Source organism: Mizuhopecten yessoensis, unplaced genomic scaffold (genome assembly GCF_002113885.1).
Source record: "Mizuhopecten yessoensis strain PY_sf001 unplaced genomic scaffold, ASM211388v2 scaffold10333, whole genome shotgun sequence".
NCBI classification, from domain to species: domain Eukaryota; kingdom Metazoa; phylum Mollusca; class Bivalvia; order Pectinida; family Pectinidae; genus Mizuhopecten; species Mizuhopecten yessoensis.
In genome coordinates, this window is record NW_018408494.1 from 488915 (window position 1) to 514613 (window position 25699).

Sequence of the window (25699 nt, forward strand, 5' to 3'; positions counted from 1 at the left end):
TGTTTTTAAAGCTTGAGGAAAAGTGTGGTACATATCTGTACATTTTGTATCTGTGGGATACTGCTAGTGGCGGTGGCCGAGCTGTATGTGCCTGTTTACCGATGGCGATAGGACACAGCTCTACGTTTGGCTGACAACCTGACCCTGTAACCTTGTACCATGCTGGTTCAGTTTGGTAGTAGTACCAGTAGTGTGATCAATACCGCTGTACCTAGGAAGCAGTTACCTTGTACCAGTGAGGGGGTAAAGTAGGTCACAATGACCCTTTTTTGGTGTACTATGCATTTACCCGAGGATGTAAAGTCTGAGGCATGGCAAGTGACGGAGTGGCTAAATAGACACACGCACATAACACCATACCTATCTAATGCAAAATCAAGCAAATCTTCGTAGCTCACGCCATCAGATGATTTGTAGTTAGCAAGCATGATGGGCGAGATTTCTTCCGAGCCTCCCCTATCTGAAAATCTCTCCCCTGCCAAGATCAAAGACTTGACCCAAAATGGATCATGGGTATTATAAAATCCTATTTGTTCCAAATTACATTTAACATTATTATTGAGACGGAATTTCACACGAGGGAATGTTGAGGAGCCTGATCGGCACATGGGAGTATTAGAAATTTTTTGATGTATCACAGGGCTAGAATCATTTTCAAATACACTATCATTTAAGTTATCGTCATCACTGTCCGAGCTATCATCACTCGTTTCATCTACATTTTGACAAGGGGCTGGTAAAGGTGGGGCAGGGGGGAGGTCAGAAGGTCGCCCAAGGTCAGAAGGTCGTCCCTGTCGGGCCGGGACGGCGGGAGCCCATGCAACAGTAGAGGAGGAGGAGGTAGAGGTTACACGGACAGCAGCTGCTGATGACGGTGACAAAACAGAGGACGACTGAGCTGATAAGCGACCTTCCGAGTTATTGCCGCAGTCGTCAGCGTCGTCCAGCAAGAGCGGGTACTTTCGCTCCCGAGGTGCATTTAGGATCACTGATCGTGTCGCGGAGGTCCTAGGTGGCAATGGAAGGGGGTTTTGATTTACGTTCTGGCGACCTCCGCCGTCACCACTTATGCTGTAGGACCTAGGTGGGACAGCAGGGGGTCTAGATCTCCCAGGAATGCCTGCCACAGGCGACTCCCTACGAGGAGGTACATTGTTACACCCATTTACACGACTATCTGGGGATTCGTCCCCGTTATATATTGAACTAGAATAATTGACATGCTGCACATAGTTGCTTCCAGAGTCAACACTCATAGAATGGTGTAACTGCGGTTTTCTATATGGTAATTTGGGAGGTCGATTTGGGGGTCGAGCATTACCTTGTCCCGCCCGGCCTCCACGAATTGGAATAGCTCCACCCCTTAACATCCGCAACGGGTTTGTATCCACTTCTTCATCATCACCATTACTTGAAGGCATACTCTTACCAGGGATCCCTTGGGGTTCACGTAAATTCCTATTAGGGGCAGGCTCGCCCATGTCTCCTACAACACCACGCTGGTGGTCCAGTGAGCGCCGAATACGGCTCTCCCTGGCCAGCTTGCTCATAATTTCCCGAGGGGAAGGTTCACTAAACTCCTCATCAAACAAACTACTAGATTTAGAACTGGAGTCTCTTCTCGGTGCCTCATCAATGTGGAGTTCTTTTGTGCTAGAGGAGTCCGTGCTATACTCTGTTGAGTCTGGTAGGTCAATCCGCAACACTTCACTGTGTTGCTTTGGATCATCCGAGTCACTATAGTCAGAACTACGAACTGATGTCCTCTCTGACACCTCATCACGATCCTCCTGTATCCGAAGAACATCTGAGCCACCACTACGAGAACTCTCTTTGCCAAAACTCTGGTTTGATGCCACACTGTGACTTGACCCAAAACTTTCGTTGAGTTCCCACTGAAGGTCAGCCGCAGCAGAGGTCATGGGGATCCGAGGGGGAGGCTGTTGTGGGCGAGGCACTGGATCGACACGATGAATCTCAGGCCTCTGTTTTGGTGACGGGATGGGTGGCTCATATTTTTTCGGAATTTCCACACGAGGTTTAGGAACAGGACGAGGAGGTGAAGGTTCCACTTTTTCTATGGGATCAAGGTCAACAAATAATTCCACTTCCTCTGTGCTGGCTAGTGGAACATTACTTCTTAAGCTATTTGTGACATCCTTCTTTGTTTCCCATGATGGTCTGGAGTCTGTAGAGGTCCTTGAGGTCTCCCACAAGGGTTTAGATTCAGAAGTAGTCCGAGATGTTTCCCAAGAAGGTTTGGATTCTGAGGCAGTTCTTGATGATTCCCAAGAGTGTTTGGTGTCCACTGATTTTGATGATTGCCAGGAAGGTTTGGATTCTGACCTAGATTGCCATGATGGTCTAGCCTCGGGCACAGGGGCAGGGTATTTAGGTCTCTCCTTTCTCTGGTCCTCCTTCACAGAACCACGCACCACTAGAATATTGTATGCTTCCTGGGCCTCTGGAGGAACATCCTCAGTTATCTCCCCTTTGTGAGCAATCTCTTCAGAAAAAGTCCGTTTACGCTCATTTTTGGGGCTTCTCTTAAATGAGTTCTTTAATTTGGAGATGAGTTTCGGAGACTCTGACCCACTCTCAGAGTCTGACCGCATCCTCTCCGGTCCGTACCCTGTGGGTGAGGTGGGTGTCTCCGACGTCTGGTTTTGTGCTGACACAACTGCACACTCGTTAGCCAGAGCAATTGCATCGTCCATCATTTTCTCCTCAGAAGCAGACATAGGTTTCACCTTTGCCTGTTTCCTTGGTTCTGGTTTAGGGGGTTCCTTCTTAATCTCCTGCAATAGAAACACATGGTTTATCCCATACAGCTTCTCTGTAACTAAATATTACCATAGTTCTTGTTAAATTCTCTGTATAAAACAAACAATTCCACAGTTCTCCTTAATAAGTGAATTTTGTAGAGATAATATGTTTTATACCCGGTAATCCCCTGAAGTAACCTAAAATATATATTTCTTATTTCTGATATAAGTTTTGATATATGTATACAGATCTTCAGGATATAGTTTCTGTATTTCTGAATATACAAGTGAACTCCACAGGCTTTTGTAAATAACATTATGCTCATTTGTATGATCCAATAAAAGCAAACAGCGCAATATATACATACCCGTGTTGCATGTAGGATGTTTGGGGATACGTTTGATACCGAACATTGGTCACAAACATACACGTCTTACCCTGGTGTAATTATTCCTTTCCTTATAGGATGTATTGGGGGAGGTTTGATACCTAACATTGGTCACAAACATACACTTCCTACTGTTGATTAATTATGGCTTTTCATTGTTTATATGAAAGTAATGGGGTGGGGAGGATTCATACTATAAATGGATTATGAACATACATATCTTATTTGTGGCTAAATTATAACTTTTCAGTTTCTAATTTTCCAGCTCTTTCTCAACTTTGAGTAAAACTGTTTACCATGATACATATATTAATCTTTTTAAATTATTCAGGTTCATCTACAAAATATTACACAATACTACCTCCACCTCTGGATAGTACAACTCAATTCGAAGGAATTTGTTTCCGTACTCTCACTGTGTGAGCAGTAATGTCAACACCTAATTAAATGGAAAATAACACACAAATTATTACACCAAAACCTGTAACAGTTTACAGAGGAGGTCTTACTGCCGACAAGTCTTCTTCATCTGAAAACTGGTATTTTTAGTACTGACATGATAAATACTTGTTTTAGAGTGACAAGAGCTTCATTTGCATGCAAAAAAGTTTGGGATGCAAAGAAGCATTTGATTGCACATCATGCACCCTACGTTAATAAGTGTACACCCCCTGGCGTGCATGAGTGTGAAATTTGCTGCAAGATCGTGAATCCCGCACCCTAGAAGCAACACGGGTAATCAGAAGAAATTTAGTACATTCCAATAGATTGGAAGCAAAAGAGATTTTCCATTTATGTTATAAGGTTCTGTTTATGTATATTCTTATAACTTCTGGAGCTAAATAATACATAAACTACAAAAAGGATGTATGTAAACATACAAGATGGAGGGCTTGGCTGTTACAAACTTTCAACATTAATCACGAATTATTATTTGTAAAAAACTTTGATGTTTAGAAGCAAATAACATCCACTTTAATGAATAGGATTCTTTCACATTGTTTTTTTAGGATCTTCAAATTTATAACATTTTGAATTTGAACGTACATCAAAGAGATATTAAACAAAATAAACTGTCATGAATATATATAAAATTGAATTAAAAAATCATCTTTTGACGTACAGTAAGAAATATATGATTCGTTAACAGCCTTGGCCTCTAGCCAAATTAACACTTACAGATCTGGGAGGTTGTGCAGGCAGTGGTGGTGGGGTTGCATATTTAAACTCCTTCACAGATGGTGGCGACACCGACCCACTGCGATCATTGAAGCTGTTGCGGAATTGTGAATCAGGGGAAGGGGTAGAGTCTGAAGGAGACGATGCCTCTAATTTGGCTTCCTTCTCATTCAAGGCCTTCAACACCTCGTCCATAAATGAGCCGCCAAAATCGAAGGATGACTGGAACAGGAAAATGATCACATACATCACAGTTGTTAACATTAAAATTAAAGATATTTCCCAAACATTTTTTTTGTCTTTCTAGCAGATCATGATCATTTCTTGTTATTATGTTTTAAATATTGAGTATTTTCTTTCTCTGAACCTGTCTTCTAAATGTTTGTTCAAAATCATTTAAGAATGTGTTTGGCTTACCCCCATATCAGGCATCTTGAAGTCTGCGAAGAGTGAGTCGTCCTCTATATCCTGATAATGAGGTGTACGGTCGCTGTCCATCTCATCCTTGAAGGTGCTATTTATTGACTCTTGGCTGATCCTAAAAGTCACCAACAACAGACATCACTTCAGTGCACACAGTAATACTGTATAGCCCTAATAGCGCAGTTGGAATTTTTTGTGAATTGAACATTTAAACTATGTGAAAGACATCATATTTTGCTGTTTACCGGTAGCTGTTACTATCGATTAAGTAATTGTTATAATGGTATCATCCGATAAAAAAAGGTCTGTGGATCTAATTGGATGAAAAATTAACCTTTTCACCCCTATGCAATTTTAATAGACTATCCTATGCATTGATCTGGATGAGTCCATTATGGTCTACTGTGGTGAAAAGGTTAAGGGAAGAGATATTTACACTTTTTATTTTGTAGGCAGTTGAATGTCAAGAAAAATATTTTCCAAGACTACGTACTATATTTTGCAGTTACCTCCCCTTATATACCATCAACCATGAGCAACATAGCAATATTGGCATTTAAATAGAGCAAATAATTTCTTTAGTCTGATTTATGATGTTTATATGGCTGTTTTGAGGTCAGACACAAGTGTCCTGTTATGCTGTCAGTCTAATCAAACACTATCACAAACTCCACACTTTACAAGTGACCAGAGTTGTTGATATGTGATTATGTGATTGTAAAATGAACTCCATTATGAGGAAATTGGCCAGACCCTTGTAGAAGTACATCCAGCCTGGACCTCTGTCAGCACAAATACCTTAAGAATCCTCTCAAATTCTAATTACATCATAAAACTTTTTTTTTTTTTTTTTTATATCACAAGTCTTTATAATGTAAAACTGACAATTCATTTATCAAGATACAATAACCACATTTTGAGGGCATGTCAAACTGTTTTTCATTTGCCGATTTGGGCACACAAATATGTGGAAAGTTTTTTCTGATTTTTAGAAAAATGGTTATTTGCCTGTTTTAAATAATACTAACCAAGAGTGTCCGAGGCCATTGGTGCCAACACCATTAGTCCCACCATTGAGTGACAGACCTGCATGTTCGCCATCTTGGCTCTGTCGGTGAAGACTAAACGATGACAACCTGTCACCTATAACAGGAGAATTTGCACCTGTATAAATTCAATAAGAAACACATTTTTCGCAGATGTTAAAGGGCACATAGTTCCAATTTCAAACGAAAAAATGTAAAAAAAGTACATTGAAGAAAAATAAGAAATCAATTGTGAAATCTTTTTTTTTAAAACAATACCTGCCTCAAAAACGTTTATAAACAATGGAAAGAATAAATTTCTGTCATAAGGGTTTCCAGGTTATCAATCTGAATAGAGTGACTTTCTCCAGTGTTCTTAAAAACACCATTTTTAAAAATCTGTTAGTGAGTTGTCGAAAAGAAAGATGTACAATATAGCAAAGGTGATATGATTTATTACCAATTTTTACCAGAGCATTTGTTAATAATTATGGATGACTTTTTAAGAGAAGGAGCATTAATTTAATTCATCACGAGAAAGATGCTGATGTTGTGAGATCGTAGCTTTACTCACCTGCACCCCCAACGTTCACCGGCAGTTTGTCGTAGTTATCTCCGATAAACGACACATCCCCGAACACCGCGCCATCATAACCAATATGGCCGGTGTGACGGAGGTCATTCTTAGGACCACTGATCATCTCAGCTCGTAGTTTTCTACTTGAACTCCGTTTTGATTCTATAAAGAAAAACAATGAAAAGTGCTGTTACATAGGTCGAGGTTGTCATTCATGTGAACAAACCTAATAGCTCTTTCTCGAAATCCAAAATCCATATATATCATTGTTTTATGTGTCATGGCTTGTTGGGGAGGTTGTTTAAGATTTTAACACATTTGACCGATGTGACCTTGAACATAATTGATTTAAAGTAAGTTAACTTAATATCCCCTGATCATTCAGCTACAGCACACATTTCGTATTTCAGACCTTGCAGTTCATTATACGATATCACTTAAAATATTTGAAATAAACATGTTTTTTTTTAATCTTAAAATATGCTCAAATTTGAAGCGATGTATATTGACTTTTAAGACATATCTAACTCCACACTCAGATTAAGTTAGGGGAGTTTCAGACTCGACCGCCTGCCCTACCTTTCCTGGAGATAGATGGCTTGGGTAGTGATGTGAGGGGACTGTCCGGTTTGGTCTCCGCTATTGGCGTACAGTTGACAGGATCAAAGAATCCAGCTTTACCATTATTTAGGACTCCCCGACAGAGACCAAAGGAAGGTGCATTTGATGGACTAATGAACACAGGAATACACACATTACTAGTCATATATACATCTGCATCAAGGAATTGTTAGGTTGGAAGACATTTTTATGTTAAAGTACATACAAGTAAAATTTGCATATAAGACAAAAAGATATTTTTACATCAAATGCATTGTACATAATAAAAATTGCTTATGGCGAAGTGTTCAACTTTTGTAATAAGTAATTTATTCTTACTTTTTATCAATAACATAAATTATATCAGAAGCTTTGTAGTACAGGAAGTCCCTTGGCACAGTGACTTCTGGGAAATCTTTCAAGGCTTTCATCTGGACTGGTCGCATCTGTAACAACAGTTGTATACCATGGTAATACATGTATAAACAAGATGACATTGTCATACACATCCCTTGCTTATAATGCATATACCGATAATGTATTGCTCAACCATGTGTATGGTAGAGATATAAATTGCTCTATGATATATTCAAGAAAATCACTCATTGACAAATGACCTTTGACCTTGTGCTGTGACCTTGATCTTGGGGAAAAGGTACAATCAAAGCAGAATGCGAAACACTGTGTAGTGGTAAAACATGTTAACCTTTATTAATATTATAACAAACCTATGCACCTGAATGCTCTAATTACAGGTAATCTAGACTTTCTCTTTAATAAATATTCAGTTAAGTCCACTTTTTTGCATTCTGTTTTGGACTATAGGAATAAATTCACCCTATAGAAACACAGTGTACTTGTTTTCATATTAATTCCATAGGTCATCATAAAATGTTAATATGCTGACAAAAAAGTATTCATTTGAAGTGTAAGATACTGCAAAATTCAAGCCTTGATCTGATTTGGGTCCTGACATTCGCAAAAACCGGAACCGCTGATAGGTGACTTCAGTGCGTTCTAAAAATATTTCACATGAGCTCCAGGCCCTATCTTTTTTTTGTAAGAACACCCATCGATATTCTTCCTTTGATACAACCATAAATGAATAAAATTCATCCTCAGATTTTTCAATGAATGAATAAAATGATGGTTTGGTGATCCGATTTGGGTACTGTCACCTTATGTATATCTGTGTGTTCCAAATAGCACAAGGCTTATTTTGGCTACTTGACACGTGTCTAATTTTGGTCTTGAGAATTTGATCTGCTTTTGAGAAAAATAATCTTGAGAGGAAAGTGCAGATAGGCTGTGTACACAGATAGTTCTTTATATGCAATATTCCAAGATCAATTTGAATTTGTTTACTTAAACGAAAATGTTGAAGGATGTATTCTAGTTGTAACTGATAATTTTTGAGACAGTATATGTAGACATTTTTACATCAGATATAGAATTAGAGGTTGTGTAAGGAATACTTACAAATTGTAATTGTGTAAAAATATCACTGAACGTTGGCCGCTTGGCGGAATCATGGTCCCAACATTTACACATAAGGTCATAGTATTCCTTCGGACAGAGGTCCGGTCGGTCAAGTCTTTGACCACTTGGCGTGTCAATAGCTTCAAGGATCTAAACAGACAAATGCAACAATAAAACCAGGAGGAAACAGTTACACACGTAATGATAAAACCAAGGGGAGACAATCACTGATGTAATGATAAAGTCGAGGGAAGGCAATAACAAGGACCTTCTTCTAAATGATAATCCACAATGAATCTTATTGAATTTGCTGTTGTTAAGAAGGCTGAGTCACTAGTACTGTTACTGATTAAAGCTGAGTCCTGTGCGCAAGGCTTAGATTTGAAAACAATTACAGAAAAGATACCACACGCAAGATAAATGATATTATGCTTTTTGAATGCATTTTGAGAACTAAACAAAAATTGATTTGATTTCTGTGCGAGAATGTAACCCTACCTGTTGGCCAGTCATACTAGCCCAGGGCTGGAGGCCGTAGCTGAAGAGTTCCCACATCGTAACACCAAATGCCCAAACATCGCTAGCTGATGTAAACTTGAGATAGTTGATACACTCTGGAGCACACCTGTAAAGAAAACACAGAACAGCATTAAATTTAAGTTCTTATCAAGCAATAAGCCCATGCCTGGTAATAAGCCCACCTTTGTCAAATAAAGTTCAGTAAAAAAACCAACACAAACAATTTCAGTTGTGTCTTACTGCAAGTGGTCCCTTCATACAAATTCATTTAACATTATTAACTCATTCACTCCTGAAATTTCATAATGAACTATTTCATCTTTTGAATTGGGAGGGTTCAAATGTGTCTTTGGGGTAAATGAGTTAAATAACTGCAATTAGATAACTGCAATTAGATTTTTAAATTGATCCCTTAATTATAACACAGTTGGTTTGTTGACAGAGGTGGTCTGTAATGTCTCCTGGGCAGATTTGACACTAATTAAACATTTTGTCTACAGCATTTGTGCCAACGATTGTGTAATTAAAACCCTGTTTGATTGAAGTCACATAGTTTCTCTGATAAATGTTTCAGCATCTGGGCAGAAGCGATTTGAGCAATCAGTTAGTCTTTGTTAATTACTGTATGTACTGTCATTTGATATGATCTGTACAGAGTTACTTTTTTATGATTATCACAGACTTTGAAAGTAATGTAACTGAACAAAGATCACAGCTGGATTGAAATATGTTGATACAGTGAAGTGCCACTGTCACAGAATCTGACTTTCTCTTCTATAATGGGGCATTAGAAGGAAACCCACACTTGCTGTACACATAGAGGTAACAGAAGTGTGTTTAAGCCTATACTCACCATGCTATAGGTAGTTTAAGGTTGATACTGAAGTTACTTTGGTAGTAATCTTTGCCCACACCTAGTGCCCGGGACAAACCAAAGTCACTGATTTTGACCTTAAGCAAAAGCCAAACAATTATGTTATAAATTGAAAGAAATAAAAGTTACATTAGACACCGTTTTTGATTGACAAACAAAACCATAATAATTGTGTATTTATTTTACGTATTATTTTTTTGAAAGAATGAAACAAATATCAACTAAAGAAAATTTATGATCAGCCATGCAGTACTCTATAGAATATTATAACAGCTGTAATGACATCTCGCAAGCTCTATTTTCAACTACATTTGGTTCAATATCCTGACTTTAAACACTTCTTTTTACATTGCTAGCTACTGTTTTCTTATTGAAAGTTGTACCTTGTTTTTACTGAAGACGAGGATGTTTCTGACGGCTAGGTCTCTGTGGATAAGTCGCTTATTCTCCAAGTAGGTCATACCATCACATATCTGCTGGGCGAAGTCACAGAGGCGAGGCAGGGGGAAGTCCAATCTCAAGGCCTGTTCCTTCAAACACTCCAGCAACGACCGCATGGGAGCTAACTCTGTCACCTACAAACAGAAGGTGACACTTTATTGATTAAGGATATTCTTTTGATGATAAATCAACGTTCAAAGTCACAGAAGGTTGATCACCAAAAAGTAAACTATTGATGTCTAAGACGAGGTTAGTCGATTGCAATCTTTATCTTTACAATAGCTAAGGTAATGTGACTTTTTCATCATCACAACAGCTAAGGTCCACAAAACAGCTAACATATCATGACGATGGTATCCACACAACAGCTTAGGTCATATGACGATGGTATCCACACAACAGCTAACATATTATGATGGTGGTATCCACACAACAGCTAACATATTATGACGATGGTATCCACAAAATAGTGTAAGGCATATGACGATGGTATCCACACAACAGCTAACGTAATATGACGATGATATCCACACAACAGCTAACGTATTATGACGATGGTATCCACGCAACAGCTTAGGTCATGACGATGGTATCCACACAACAACTAACATACTATGATCATGGTATCCACACAACAGCTAACATATTATGAGGATGGTATCCACACAACAGCTAACATATTATGATCATGGTATCCACACAACAGCTAAAATATTATGATGATAGTATCCACACAACAGCTAACATATTATGATGATGGTATCCACACATCAGCTAACATATTATGACGATGGTATCCACACAATAGTTTAAGGCATATGACGATGGTATCCACACAACAGCTAACATATTATGACGATGGTATCCAGACAATAGTTTAAGGCATATGACGATGGTATCCACACAACAGCTAACGTAATATGACGATGATATCCACAAAACAGCTAACGTATTATGACGATGGTATCCACACAACAGTTTAAGGCATATGACGATGGTATCCACACAACAGCTAACGTAATATGACGATGATATCCACACAACAGCTAACGTATTATGACGATGGTATCCACACAACAGCTTAGGTCATGACGATGGTATCCACACAACAACTAACATACTATGATCATGGTATCCACACAACAGCTAACATATTATGATGACGGTATCCACACAACAGCTAACGTATTATGACGATGGTATCCACACAACAGCTTAGGTCATATAACGATGGGATCCACACAACAGCTAACATATTATGATGATGGTATCCACACAACAGCTAACATATTATGACGATGGTATCCACACAATAGTTTAAGGCATATGACGATGGTATCCACACAACAGCTAACGTAATATGACGATGATATCCACACAACAGCTAACGTATTATGACGATGGTATCCACACAACAGTTTAAGGCATATGACGATGGTATCCACACAACAGCTAACATATTATGATGACGGTATCCACACAATAGTTAACATATTAGGAAGATGGTATCCACACAACAGTTTATGTAATATGACTTTGTTATCCTCACAACAGCTAAGGTATTATGACGATGGTATCCACACAACAGCTAAGATTCACACAACATCTAATGTGTAATGTTGATGGTATCCACCTAACAGCTTAAGTTATATATCAACAGGATATGTTGATGGGACAGAAAGAGGTTAATTAAGAACAAAAGAAACAACAAGAGGCCCATGAGCCTTAACGGTCACCTGAGTCTATAGTATTTATTTTTGTTGTTGAAATATGTACCAATTTGAGTAAAAAATAGTATAATGTTAACTTGACTTTGTCAGGACCATGAGCTGATCATTCCTAGACCAATTTTAAGTGAGATCGGCCTATTAGAACTTAGTAGCAAAATAGCGGCCATGGCAGCCAAATTGTATTTCTGATTGACCCGAAAAATAACAACACTTTGTCAGGACCATGAGGCGATCATTCCTACCAACTTTCAGTTCAATCATCCCAGTAGAACTTGACTTTAAGTTTGAAATGTAAAATGTTAATGGACGACGGACGACGACGGACGAAAACGGATAGCAATAGGTCACTTGAGCTAAAGCTCAGGTGACCTAAAAACCTAAAGTAATTTTAGTCACATTGTATAAAACTATTCTGAATGCTGAATTAATTTTGGAGAGTTTCAATTACAGATAATTCAAAAGGGAAACCACTCTTGAAGGCTTCGTTTGGTAAGAAATGCTTACTGGTAACATAAAAAGATGCAAGTGTTAACTATAAGCATTACTGCAGTTTAATAAAGAAGATAATAAGACAAATCTTATACCAGCATCATGGTGTTTTCCTTGTCAAGAACGACTCCAAACATACGGACGATGTTCTCATGGTCGATGGTCTGCATAATACCAGCCTCCTTGAGGAACTCTGTTGTTCCATTTTGTAGCCGCTCCTTGCTCAGACACTTGATGGCTACCTGAACCTAAAATAAACCAGGAATTGTATATGTAAGTACAACTGCTACCCATGCACACAGTCAGCTTCAATAGGAGCAGATGGCATGCACATTTCATTATACATATTGTACTGTAAAAGAATAAATGTCTAAACAAATTAAGACTTTTTAGATAAGCAAATTTAATTTGCAAATACTTTTTGACTGGACAACTTAAAGTACAAATGAAATACCACAAGAGAAAGTAAAGTGGTTAGCATAAAAATGATAGCTTAGATTTACCTTTTCATGTCACTAAGGAATTTTAATTTCCTTGACATAAGCTTTATAATGTTAAAAACATTGAAGTGAAATGACATGTTTAGAATGTATACATTATACAGGTAAGATTGCTATTAAATAAGATAACAAAAATTTAATTTAGAACTGAATATGTCAACAAAACATTTGAGACCTAGGTTTCATACAAACAACAATTTATATAGAAAGCTTTTATGGAGGAAAAAAGCAAGAACTGTCTAGAATTTTAATTTCACCTTGTGAATCTCCAGAAGTCTAACAATTTTTTATTATTTGTTATCACCAGCTCGTAACCAATTCTTTCTGCAGCAGAGCAATACATCTGGAACATTGGAGCTAAGTAACACTCTTTTAATAATTTAAGTCAGTAAATGATGAAAACAAGAAAAAGCACATTATAAAGTACAGATCCTACAAATTTAAAGATCCTACGATCCTATTTACCATACACAATCGACATTCCTCTACCGGTTATGAAGGGTCTACAGATGTAAAAGGTCTGTGACTGGTGACTTTATTATTGACTTTAAACAACCTCATTAAATCGAGATTTTTTTATTTATTTTTTTAATAAAAAGAAAGTGATTGATAATGACCAAATTATTTCCCTTGTGTGAAATTATCTGTTTTTTGGCGGACCTTCACCGATCTATAGAGATCTATCAGCAAGTTTACACTTCAAAAACAAACTTGGGCCAATAAACAGCACAGGGGGTTATCAAGGTAAAACCTCCTCAGTGGGATTCTTAATCTACAGGATTTAACGGACCAATGTAGGAGGTTAGAAACAACAAAGGTAGGGTAGGTTCAATATGATAGAGTGAGTCATCTACGGAATACCCCGCTGATGTACTGTACAAGTTACTTCCCTTATATTCACCACAAAACAAATCTGATACAGGAAATTTAGGATTTTTTATAAACATATATTTAGAATTCCACATGTTGTTTGTCATCACTCAGACAGGATATATTGATACAAATAAATGTCTTATTTCCTTGTTTAAAAATAGTTTTATTACATCACTGTCAAGATTTTATTATACTTTACACATACAGCTTTAACTTCGTGGAATGTTAGCTATACTGGAAAATAATTATCGATAATGCTAAGTTTGGTATTATCAGAGCATCACAGTTGAGCCATGGAAGACGAGGGGATTTTCCATTACATTTTATTACCATACTTCTAGGGTTTTTAATAAAAAAAAATCATAATTCTTGTACATTTTAGGTGCTTTGTAGAAACACTAACATAGAATATTACATTATATGACTATTATAGCAGTCTGTTGAGGATGTTAACATTTCATAGAGATGTTGAGGTATGAAAAATGCTGGTGCCAAAGTGGTATTAATCAACCTGGCAGAACACACTGTTACCCTCTGTACAGAAGGCAGTAACCCCCCTAGACAGGCCCCCATCTCTACAATATTGAATAATTCAGATAAATGAGGCTTTCATTATTTTTATCACTTGCATTTGTGACAACTAGGGGAGATAAACTAATAAAAAAATGCAGCTGGAAAATTCTTCAAATCTACTAAGGGCTGGTAGCAAGTCTAGAATGTCCCATGATAAGAAAATATGTCAGAAACTTAGATAAAGCCAGACACTTTTCCTCAGGACAAAATGTTGATATCTCAGACTCCAATGAAGAGATCTAATCTGCATCTCAACATGATGTTTATTTTACAAAAGGTTGAAAATACCAGTCTCAAAGTTAGAAGTACCAAAAATTATAAAAACACAATTTTTGTGCATATACTGGCACTGGGTTTTATTCAATCAGCGCTCATTTGTTCTGATATTTCTCTCTGATAGGGTTGTGGAGGTCTGGTCCCAGAAGTGGAATCAAAACAAAACATATTTATTTATAGCACTGCTTACTTTTTCACCAGTCTCTGTCGTCCAAACTCCTTGCTGTACCACACCAAACTCCCCTTCTCCAAGAGTTTTGTTGATTGTGATGGAGTCTGCGGGGATGATCTGTTTGCTGGGGGGTCTGATGTACGAGGATAGCCGGGACGAGGACCTGTTTGGCCGATTTTCCGGCGGGGATGGACTTAGTGATCTTCCAAGGCCATCACCACCAGTCTTGGACAGAATTGCCTGGAAAATAAATATCCACATTGAGTTTGTTATTTAACAACTCTCAATCACTATAAGATATGTCATTAATAATACATTCAGATAAACCATCATTGGAATAGAAACACTTCTAAATGAGGTGATACAATCATCACAATTTAACAACAGGTGAATATTGCCAAGAAATTATGGGATGGTCGTAATTTTAAGACAAACCAGCAAATTTCTGAGTTGGAGATGTAGTAGTTGGGATATTTGGGATGGTCATAAGACAAACCACATGATTTCCATATGGAAGTGGTATTAACAGTCATATATCGGATACAACATCAGATTGGTGTCTGTTCTTTCATCTTATTTACCCCATACCTTGTGAAAAACCACATTACAGAGTCTGTAATACCATAGATCTTAAAGAGATGAACAACTCATTACCCACAATGCATTGTACATTGCACACAGTTATCTACACACACAAATATTAATAATTATTCACTACACCGGAGTACTAGATAAATAATAAAAAGATATTGGGGAGATTTGTTTTTTCTGCCGCCAGGGCAGGTCAATATTAGACCAACACTGGCTGCATGTATCTGGTCAGCTCCTTCAGTGATGGGGGGACTAGCTGTGTCCACCATATATGTCTATTTGATCTCAGTGGCTAGAAACTAATAAAGCAGGGTGCTGATTGGCTAATCAAACAAACCCTCTTCATCAGGCCTGAGGTGTCCCAGAAGGCCCTTTACCCCTTACTTGACCATGCCAAGCGACACTAAAGAAAGGTGACTAGACACGAGTCCAGGAAAAATGGACACCTGACCCCACCCACAATGTTTATCAGCAATGGCTGGTAGTCTGACACAAATCAAACTCAATCGGTCTTTATGTTACTAATGTAATTACTTAATACTAACATTAATGGAACCTGGGGACAATTTGGTCTATTGGCCACTATACTACATGATAGGAGATGGTGTGGACAGGGTGGAGCACAAAGAGAGGGTGGAACGCACGGTCACTAAGGAAACCTGATCGTGGACATGACTTACAGTTGTGTGCAGAAGTTATACAGATTCACCAATAAGTGCTTCTTGGTTGTCATGTTTGTGTAACTTCAGTTAGTTGTCATAATTTTTCATAAGACATTCGGTTTTGTTTACCAAGTGTCTTTTACAAATTTCAGTGTTAAATAAACATTAAAACCAAGTATCGGAGATCTTTTTTTTCCTACAGTACATTCATTTATGTACAGAAAGTTTATTTATATTTAAACCTGGGCAAAAAGTGCAAATAATCAAGATGTCACGCGATGATCAAATACATGTAGTATGATGTCTTTTTTCTCACTTTCATTATAAAAGAGTGAACTTCTGATATTAACCAATGAAATTGCTCCTTATACGTCGCCCTAACATTGCTATCCTATATTTAACCAGTTACTTGATTGTTTATATGACCCTACAATGAGGAAACCTTAGCGTTTATGAGGAATTTATTTTCTTCCCTAGTCATTTTTAAGCAGAGAAGGAGATGGGGAATATAGAACAAAATTCATGATATATGACAATAGTAATGGGTGAATGGATCCAGGTGCTCGAGGACTGAATATTTTCTTCTCAGATTTGAGGTTTTGTACCCAAACTATTTCTATAATGGGCAGTGTTACAAGACAAATCAGAGGGGTGGATCACCAAGGGGCTAGATAGTGTTGTTTTGTTGTACAGTTTTTGCCATTCTTTAAAAATAAGGGACAGGTCAAACTAGGCTTCCATGATGACATGCATCAGTGATATTCTATCCCTACAGGAAAGCCTGGAATCTGGATCACATTCCTCTATCATACAAAATCATAGGTGGGTAAACCAGGTGGTGTGTGGCTGGTTAGCTTGATACTGCAGCTTGAATCCTGGTCAGCCATGAGTGTTAGGCTAGTATACTGAGGGAGAACATGTCAACTGATTTTATAACCATTAGCGACACATGTAAGTGAGTGTACTGAATAAACAGGAAACCTGTCTAAACTGATTTTATAACCATTACCGACACATGAAGGTGAGTGTACTGAATACACAGGAAACCTGTCTAAACTGATTTTATAACCATTAGTTACACATGTAGGTAAGTGAACTGAATACACATGAAACCTGTCTTAAATGATTTTATAACCATTAGTTACACATGTAGGTTAGTGTACTGAATACACAGGAAAACCTGTCTAAACTGATTATATAACCATTAGTTACACATGTAGGTTAGTATACTGAATACACAGAAAAACCTGTCTAAACTGATTATATAACCATTAGTTACACATGTAGGTAAGTGAACTGAATACACAGAAAAACCTGCCTAAACTGATTATATAACCATTAGTTACACATGTAGGTAAGTAAACTGAATACACAGAAAAACCTGCCTAAACTGATTAGATAACCATTATGTACACATGTAGGTAAGTGAACTGAATACTCAGAAAAACCTGCCTAAACTGATTATATAACCATTAGTTACACATGTCGGTAAGTGAACTGAATACACATGAAACCTGTCTTAAATGATTTTATAACCATTTGTTACACATGTAGGTTAGTGTACTGAATACACAGGAAAACCTGTCTTAAATGATTTTATAACCATTAGTTCCACATGTAGGTTATTGTACGGAAGACACAGGAAAACCTGTCTAAACTGATTATACAACAATGAGTTACACATGTAGGCTAGTGTACTGAATACACAGGAAATCCTGTCAAAACTGTTTTATAACCATGAATTACACATGTAGGTGAGTGTACTGACTACACAGGAAAACCTGTCAAAACTTATTTATAACCATGAATTACACATGCAGGTAAGTGTACTGAATACACAGGAAAACCTGTCTAAACTGATTTTACAACAATGAGGTACACATGTAGGTTAGTGTACTGAATACACAGGAAAACCTGTCTAAACTGATTTATAACCAAAAGGTAGGTCAGTATTATATAGATCTACAGAATTTCAGTCAGAATTGATTTTGTAACCATGAGTTAGGTTAGTATACTTATCCACAGGAAAACCTGTGTACACTGACTTTATAACCAAGTGTAGTGTTAACATAATGATCCAGAGAAAAAGCTGTGTAAACTGCCTTTGTAACCAAGTGTAGTGTTAACATAATGATCCAGAGGAAAAGCTGTGTAAAGTGATTATGTTGTATATTCAGTCATCTGTCCTAACAATCTACAGACATCTGTAATTGGCGGTCTACTTTCGACAAGGGTCAGATTACTCAGGTATGACAAATCATCTTTAAACCACCAACAATATTCTCTTCCGTTGTAGAAAGTGCTGTCTTAAAAGAAGCTAATTATGATATATAACAACTCATTCTTACTGCTATTAGGTGTGCATTTATGTAAATTAGTTAATAAAACAGAACTATAACAAGAGTTTATATTCAAATTCCACTAAAAAAAATCATTTTTGTATTTTTCAACTTGTCATTCTAGAATGTAGCGGAAAGAAATGTTTGCATAGATATAATGCAGTAAGTATATACACCAGAATGACATAAAACAGAGAGAAATGTGGTAAGATGTATGTCCTATACACAGTCTGTTATATCTGTGCATAGGCCAATATTAACACTGGTGGTAGATATCAGCCTAAAGTAGGTCACACACTTAGAGTGTGCATACCTTGTCAAAAAGTCATAACACATTTGAATAATTAACCAAAGTACCTATATAGTCATTTCCTTTAAAGGCTCTATGGAGTTCTATCAAGTTGATTAACAAATTGTATGCAAACAACATAGTGAAAGGCCTGTGTGCTATTATTTACGTGTGATAATGATACTGTGAAGAGTCTGTGTACTAAGTACACATTTTAACACTGTATAAGCTATCGGTCAATATTCCTGCATTAAATCAGTATCACCTCGATTAACCATTACACTATCATAATACCAGGAAACATCACACCCTGTTATGACTTAATCAATCCACTTTGACAATCAACTAGTGGTTAGATCGTTAATGAAAATTGACTATGGAGACATCCAAGATAAATTATACAGAAAACACATAATATATCAATATACAGACATAAACGCAGGAGACATTTACCCGGGCTCGAGCTGCGATACCTCTCATCCCAACGTACACCTAAATCCTTTGTTAGTATAAAGATTGTACACATGTATTGTAATCCTTATGGAAGGTGTGCATACACTCTACCAGGCTGTAAACAATCCACACTGAAGATGTATTATACCGGGGCCAAGGTATTTATATTTCTGGGTTTAATCAGGCGATCATTCACAAAACCTGAGAAGTCGACATCCGGTAACATCCAATTTATATAGTGGGAACCGCCATGATTTATCACAGATTCTCCGTGAATTGTGTAAGAGTGAACCAATCATAGAACACTGCAGTGCACACTCCTACACACATAAGGAAAACACTCTCCAAAACAATTGAAATAAATTCCGAGGTGTGCTGTGACACAAAATGATCCTTGTCACGTCAAGAGTGGCAACAAGTCCCGAAGAGTGGCAGACTGAATGTAGTCTACAGTCGGGCCCAGGTGTCCTGATGTTTATACACGACCCAACACATCTACAACATCAGGATTCTGCTGGACGTCAGGATTCAATCGGCGACACACTAGACTAACAGCCTAAAACCGTTATCAACACTGAATTCTGTCTCTTAAACACATCTTTCCATACTAGCCAAAACAGCCCAAACCTACATCACTATGTGCCTGGATAACACATTGTCCTCAAAAATCAATGAAATGATTTTCAGGAGTGGCTATGAGTAAAATCATGCAGGACTGCTTCACATGAGACAGCTCATGGTTAAAGCACAGTTCATCCCTTACTACAGTGAATCTGTACACACGGGTCCCGATACACACGTCATACAGGGACACTCGTCTGACACCGTACCCTGTATGTCTTAGGTCGGAAGTTGCTGTTGCCTACCCAAATCAACCACACATCAAGTAAAAGTGTCAATATTATCACCCAACATTACACATGACTAATAGTAACACAGACAGGTTATAAGAATGATCCTATACAGGGTCAAAAGGTATCCACGTCTTGACGGACAGGTAAATCTCAGGTACGCTAGTACATTAAAAGGTATTTGCCGGCTATAGGTTTTAAAGTGACTCAGAGAAACTCAAAACACACAATTTATCTTTAAGTTTCATATTAAAACCACAATCTAAACACCATCTATCAAGTTCATGAGGTACAATAGCATGCCATACAGCAGGACCTGTGAGATTTAGGGAGTGGATTATAGACAGAAGGTCATTACTTCCCCCAGGCACTTTTTCATGACGATCAATCATCATTTTCAAGAGTTCAAATATACGTTCTTAATTGTAAAGGTACATAACTTCAGTCCAATTTAGATCACATTTATTAAATGGAGTTCATATTTCAAAAGGAAAAGTAAACCTTGGGGATACTTTGGTCGTGGAAGTTATAGACTTCACCAGACAATATCTTGTAATGATTATTTCCACAATCAAAGAGCACTGAGAACAAATTTCTTGAAATATAACTAAGTATATCTAGAAACAGACATAAGAAAGTGATATGTCACGATTTTCAATGTTAGAATAAAAGGTTAAAATAACAAAATAACACATATTTCATTTTGATTTGGTGATTGGTGGCCTACATTTCTGTTTCCCTACTATAATGACTAAAACAACTGTAACTAAAAAAACACCTTTCCCCACTACTGAGGCAAGACATCAAAATCTCACCTGTTCTCTTGACGATCAAGATTTTCTGTCTAACCCCCAAAGTAGGGAATGGATATATTTTCCCACACTACAGGTGGTCTCCTGTTGTAAATGTAAGAGAGCAGTTTGTCACCTCTTGGGAAGGGAAGGGGGGTAGGCCTTGAGTAGTAATGTTCTTGATAGCCAAAGAAAGGAAGAGGATGAGGATGACGTCACAGGAACAGTTAAATATGACACCACAACCAGGTTTTAATTGGGAGATAATGTGTAAATCAGAAAAGAAAACAAATGCTGATAACCTTTATCTTGGATCATACTATATGGAGGGTTGAAGAATCTTTTTTTTACTTTTATGGTGACTCACAGGGTGACATTATATAAATATGACATTCATTAGCAGGTGACAGTGAATATTGTCAACCCGAGAAAACCATTGTCACCCGAGGCGAAGCCGAGGGTGACAATGGGTTTTTGAGGGTTGACAATATTCACTGTCACCTGCTAATGAATGTCATATCTATTTTGTTACACCAAAAGTCTTTGTAGCTCAGAAACGGCAGCAAACCTCGATAATGACATCTTGTTTGTTGATAGTCTGCTGTTTACAATCGCTATCACACCGGCGCTTGATGAAATTGGCTGTTGCCGTCAAACGTTCTTGTGACCATCACGGTGGGGAAACGAAGCGGTGCATGCACATTTTTTGCGCATGTGATATTTTTCACTGTCTCATGGCAATATCACCCGCGCCCCTTCAAACCAATGTATTTTCGGAGGGTGACAGAGAGTTTTGTTTAATTTTCTCCCAACCAATCAAATAGCTAGAAATTCACTTGAGGTGTAACAATCTTGAATGTCTCACCCTCGATCAGCTTGAAGCAAGCCTCATCAGGTTAGATAACCAAGATTATCATTTAGTTAAGATTTCTCTGTCTCTCAAGGCTAGGGAAAATTCTATTGTTCCTACCCCTAAAAAGGAATAGCTTGAGTGAAAACGAATGTTCTCTATGTCAACAGCCACCTAAAGTATCATCTTCTCATTTTTAGAAAGCGATCTGTTTTGTTTTCATTGTGACATCACCATAATGGTCGCTTCGTTCAAGTGTGTGTAGAATGTCTAACTGCTGGGGTGGAAAACAGAAGTCTTGTAAAGAGAAAACCAACGATATAGCTAATGATATTATATACCATGCTAATTTCAGTGGAGCTGTTAGTTTCAACACACTTTCCCCAAAAGCCCCTCATTTATCTGTCCTAAATTACTGTTTTGTGTATTTGGAATAAGATAAATACAAACATCGGATAAATACTTGTTGACAGGTACTTGATTATAGGTAATTGTGGATACTGGATAAAATCTTGTGGATTTGTTTGTTTGGGGTTTAATGTCAAGCAACAGCCAGGGTCATATGAGGATGGGTGCTTATGGAGACATCGCCAGGGAAAAAAGTACCATGTAGAACAGGAAGGGGACAGAAAAGATAGGAAATGATATACTTGTGGATAGACTTGTGGATAGGGTACAGTGGATTTATTTTGAAAGCAGCCTTCGATGGTGTAAATCAGTTAAAAGTTATAAAAATCTGCTAATGATGGGGGGTTTGCACTATCATCTACAGATACTATCATAATAATGTTTAAACGTTATCATAATAATGTTTAGTAGATAGGTATTATCAACAAATATGATCACGGTAACTAGGCTAATGTCTCCAGTCTCTGTACTCTGCATACATTAGGTCTGTTAATATGAACTATAATAATTTACGAAAATATTTTTACATACAGGAACACTTATTTATAGTTTATTATAAATACCACATACTCTAAGCTCGAACACTTCAAACCTTAATAACTTCAATAACACAGAGACGATAGGGATTAATATCACAACATGTTTAATAGGCTGAGAAAACCAAGATTAAAACTACAACACATTTCCGCCTGTTCCATTTCACTTCATACCAAAACATCTGTAGCTGTATTAATTTCAAAGAATTTTACTACACAATAAAAAAAACTTTCGCTTGCAGAAAATGGCTGTCGAAATCTTGATAAAAGTAATCTTGATCAAATCTTTGTCAACAGTAAATAAATCATCCCTGAGATCAGAGGATTTCATTGGCTGTTGTACCGCATTATGTTGGTATTTAAATAGGTCGCTGTGATATGGATCGGCCTGTGGATGCAAGCAAGGTACATAATGAATGTATTGGTGGTGAATCACAATGGGTTTAGATGCTGGTAATACTCTGGGATGAAGAGAAATTACAGTCTGGGCAGCTTGTGGTGCTGTAATGAGAACTGTACAAAACAGTTACAAGGGTGATGTCATTGCCGTTTTATTTCTCCATTTCCCCCTCAGAATGAATACATTTATGGATTAGTCATTCCTTATAACATATCAGTTTAGCTTTAACATTTTGAAAAGGAAGTTTTTTCTAGTGGAGGCAGCTCATGTAACAGGACATGAAGACAAATGTCCAATAGGATATAAAGATATACATGTACATAGTTATTCCATGTTCAATAGGATATAAAGATATGTACATAGGTATCCCATGTCCAATAGGATATAAAGATATGTACATAGGTATCCCATGTCCAATAGGATATAAAGATATGTACATAGTTATCCCAAAGTGTTTAAAATATGTAGCAATATCTTTGATATTTACACGAAGGAAACAGAATGAAAGTTTGATCCATCCCTTATTTACCGTATTTATCTGGAAATAAGCCCTTGACTGGTAATAAGCCCATGCACCCTTGTTGAATACATTTTGGTATTTAATTATCTTGCAATAAGCTCACCACCTACTTTGAGGTAGAGTTTATGGTTTTGTTTTGTTTGTGTTGTATATTCTATATATAACAGCATGGGTCATTTAAGGATGTGGAAGGTTTGGGTGGTGGAGGAAAACCAGAGGACCTGAAAAAAACCCACTGGCCTCAGTGATCTGTGAGTACCTGGCAACTGCCCCACAGTAGGCCTCAAACCTGAGACCCAGTTGTGAATGGCTTCAGTGATTGAAGATGGTGGACACTTGAACCACTCCTTGACCACCATCGTAGCCCCTAAAGTTTACAGAGTTCACCCCCTGGGTTTATTGTAGGATAAATATAGTAGTCAAAACATGTACTATTTTCAAAATTTATTCGCACCTTAAAAGATTGTTCAGCAAGAATTCTGATACAGAAGCCCGGATAAGTAGAATACCCCAGATATCTGACTTATGGGATGTGGATTTTCTGCTATGAGATTGCCACTGGTTTAATATCCTTGAAGACATCCCCATTAAACCCAGGAACAGAGTTTCTGTACCATTTATAAATGTACTATGTAGATAATATCAACATCAGCTGATCAAGGTGCTATACCATGAATATAGCTCTGCAGTGTATTTCTGAAGTTCTACAGGCAAGCATTTTGATGATAAATCTATGATATCTAAATCAGATTGTGTACAGTTTTAGGGCACAGGAGAAGCTGAGAATTTTTATACACTGAAGATTTTGACACTAAAACATGGCTACCATCCACCAGGATCCAGTAGATATACCAGGGGCCCTGTTCTCCCTATCTGACAACACATTTTACCAGGGCAGGAATTTTAATTTGCTTCATAAACACCCTTTTATCTATAAAGTTGATATCTTTCTAGTTAAGTTGAGCCCAAATTCGTTGATACACTAGCTCAATGTTTGGCTTTCTGATAAATTCCTGGACTCTCCAATATTTCCTGGCGATAAACAGCCTCTCCACAAATCTATCAATCAGTAACCAAATCAGGTTTATAGACACCACCTTGGGTTATCAGGCCCTACTTCTGTTGCTCAATACTTTCAAAAAAAAATCTTTAAAGATTATCTGAACGTTCTAAAAATTAGAAGTGAATATCATATGGCAGTGGTGTTGAACTCAACAACCTTCAAGTTTCATTTCAGATCAAAACTTTATATAGAAGATTTATTACCAACACTTGAAAAGTTCAATACCATTCAGTTGTGTAAAAAGAATGAAAATTGAGTCATGTGACAAGGACTTGAACTTTCAGTACTATATTTATGAGATTTTAAAACACATTTCTCACTATTCCAAAGTCATTGTTTGAGCAAATCTCAAAACTTATCAGTGGTTTACCACATAAATAAATGGACCATGGGCCTTAACGGTCACCTGAGTCCTACAGTATTTATTTTTTGTTGTTGAATTATGTACCTATTTTGGTAAAAAATGGTTAAGTATAACATTAACTTAAGTTTGTCAGGACCATGAGCTGATCATTCCTAGACCGAGTTTCAGTTAAATCGGCCTATTAGAACTTGTTTTTAAGTTTGAAATAGTCATTTTCAAAATAGCAGCTGTGGCAGCCAAATAATTGGATTTCTGATCGACTCGAAAAATAACAACACTTTGTCAGGACCATAAGTCGATCATTCCTACCAAGTTTCAGTTCAATCGGCCCAGCAGAACTTGTTGAAATTGTTTTTTCAAAATGGCAGCAGTGGTGGCCATATTGGATTTCTGATTGACCCAAAAAAGAACAACACTTTGTCAGGACCATGAGTCGATCATTCCTACCAAGTTTCAGTTCAATCGGCCCAGTAGAACTTGACTTTAAGTTTGAAATAGTTTTTCAAAATGGCGTCCGTGTCGTCCATATTGGATTTCTGATTGACTCGATAAATAACAACACTTTGTCAGGACCATGAGTCGATCGATTCTACCAAATTTCAATCGGCCCAGCAGAACTTGACTTTAAGTTTGAAATAGTTTTTTAAAATGGCAGCCGTGGCGGTATGAGTTTCAGTTTTTATTCAAAGTGTTGATAT

General features: G+C 37.4%; 1 protein-coding gene across 10 annotated transcripts in view; it reads right to left on the bottom strand.

The window, feature by feature from the left end:
• The window catches only part of LOC110460240 (tyrosine-protein kinase PR2-like), a 118103-nt gene that overhangs the window by 13958 nt on the left and 78446 nt on the right, over positions 1-25699 (bottom strand). For 8 of the 10 annotated variants that reach the window (XM_021513046.1, XM_021513047.1, XM_021513045.1 and 5 more), the window contains 13 exons: positions 14903-15124; positions 12586-12738; positions 10214-10405; positions 9810-9907; positions 8936-9062; positions 8438-8587; positions 7298-7404; positions 6938-7089; positions 6356-6520; positions 5785-5920; positions 4751-4871; positions 4334-4555; positions 1322-2798 (listed from right to left, as the gene is read on the bottom strand). In XM_021513046.1, the coding sequence (XP_021368721.1) occupies positions 1322-2798; positions 4334-4555; positions 4751-4871; positions 5785-5920; positions 6356-6520; positions 6938-7089; positions 7298-7404; positions 8438-8587; positions 8936-9062; positions 9810-9907; positions 10214-10405; positions 12586-12738; positions 14903-15124 (3322 nt within the window). Of the gene's footprint in view, positions 1-360; positions 1108-1161; positions 2799-4333; positions 4556-4750; positions 4872-5784; positions 5921-6355; positions 6521-6937; positions 7090-7297; positions 7405-8437; positions 8588-8935; positions 9063-9809; positions 9908-10213; positions 10406-12585; positions 12739-14902; positions 15125-25699 lie in introns of all 10 variants that reach the window. The other 2 variants (XM_021513053.1, XM_021513052.1) reach the window with 2 other exon arrangements.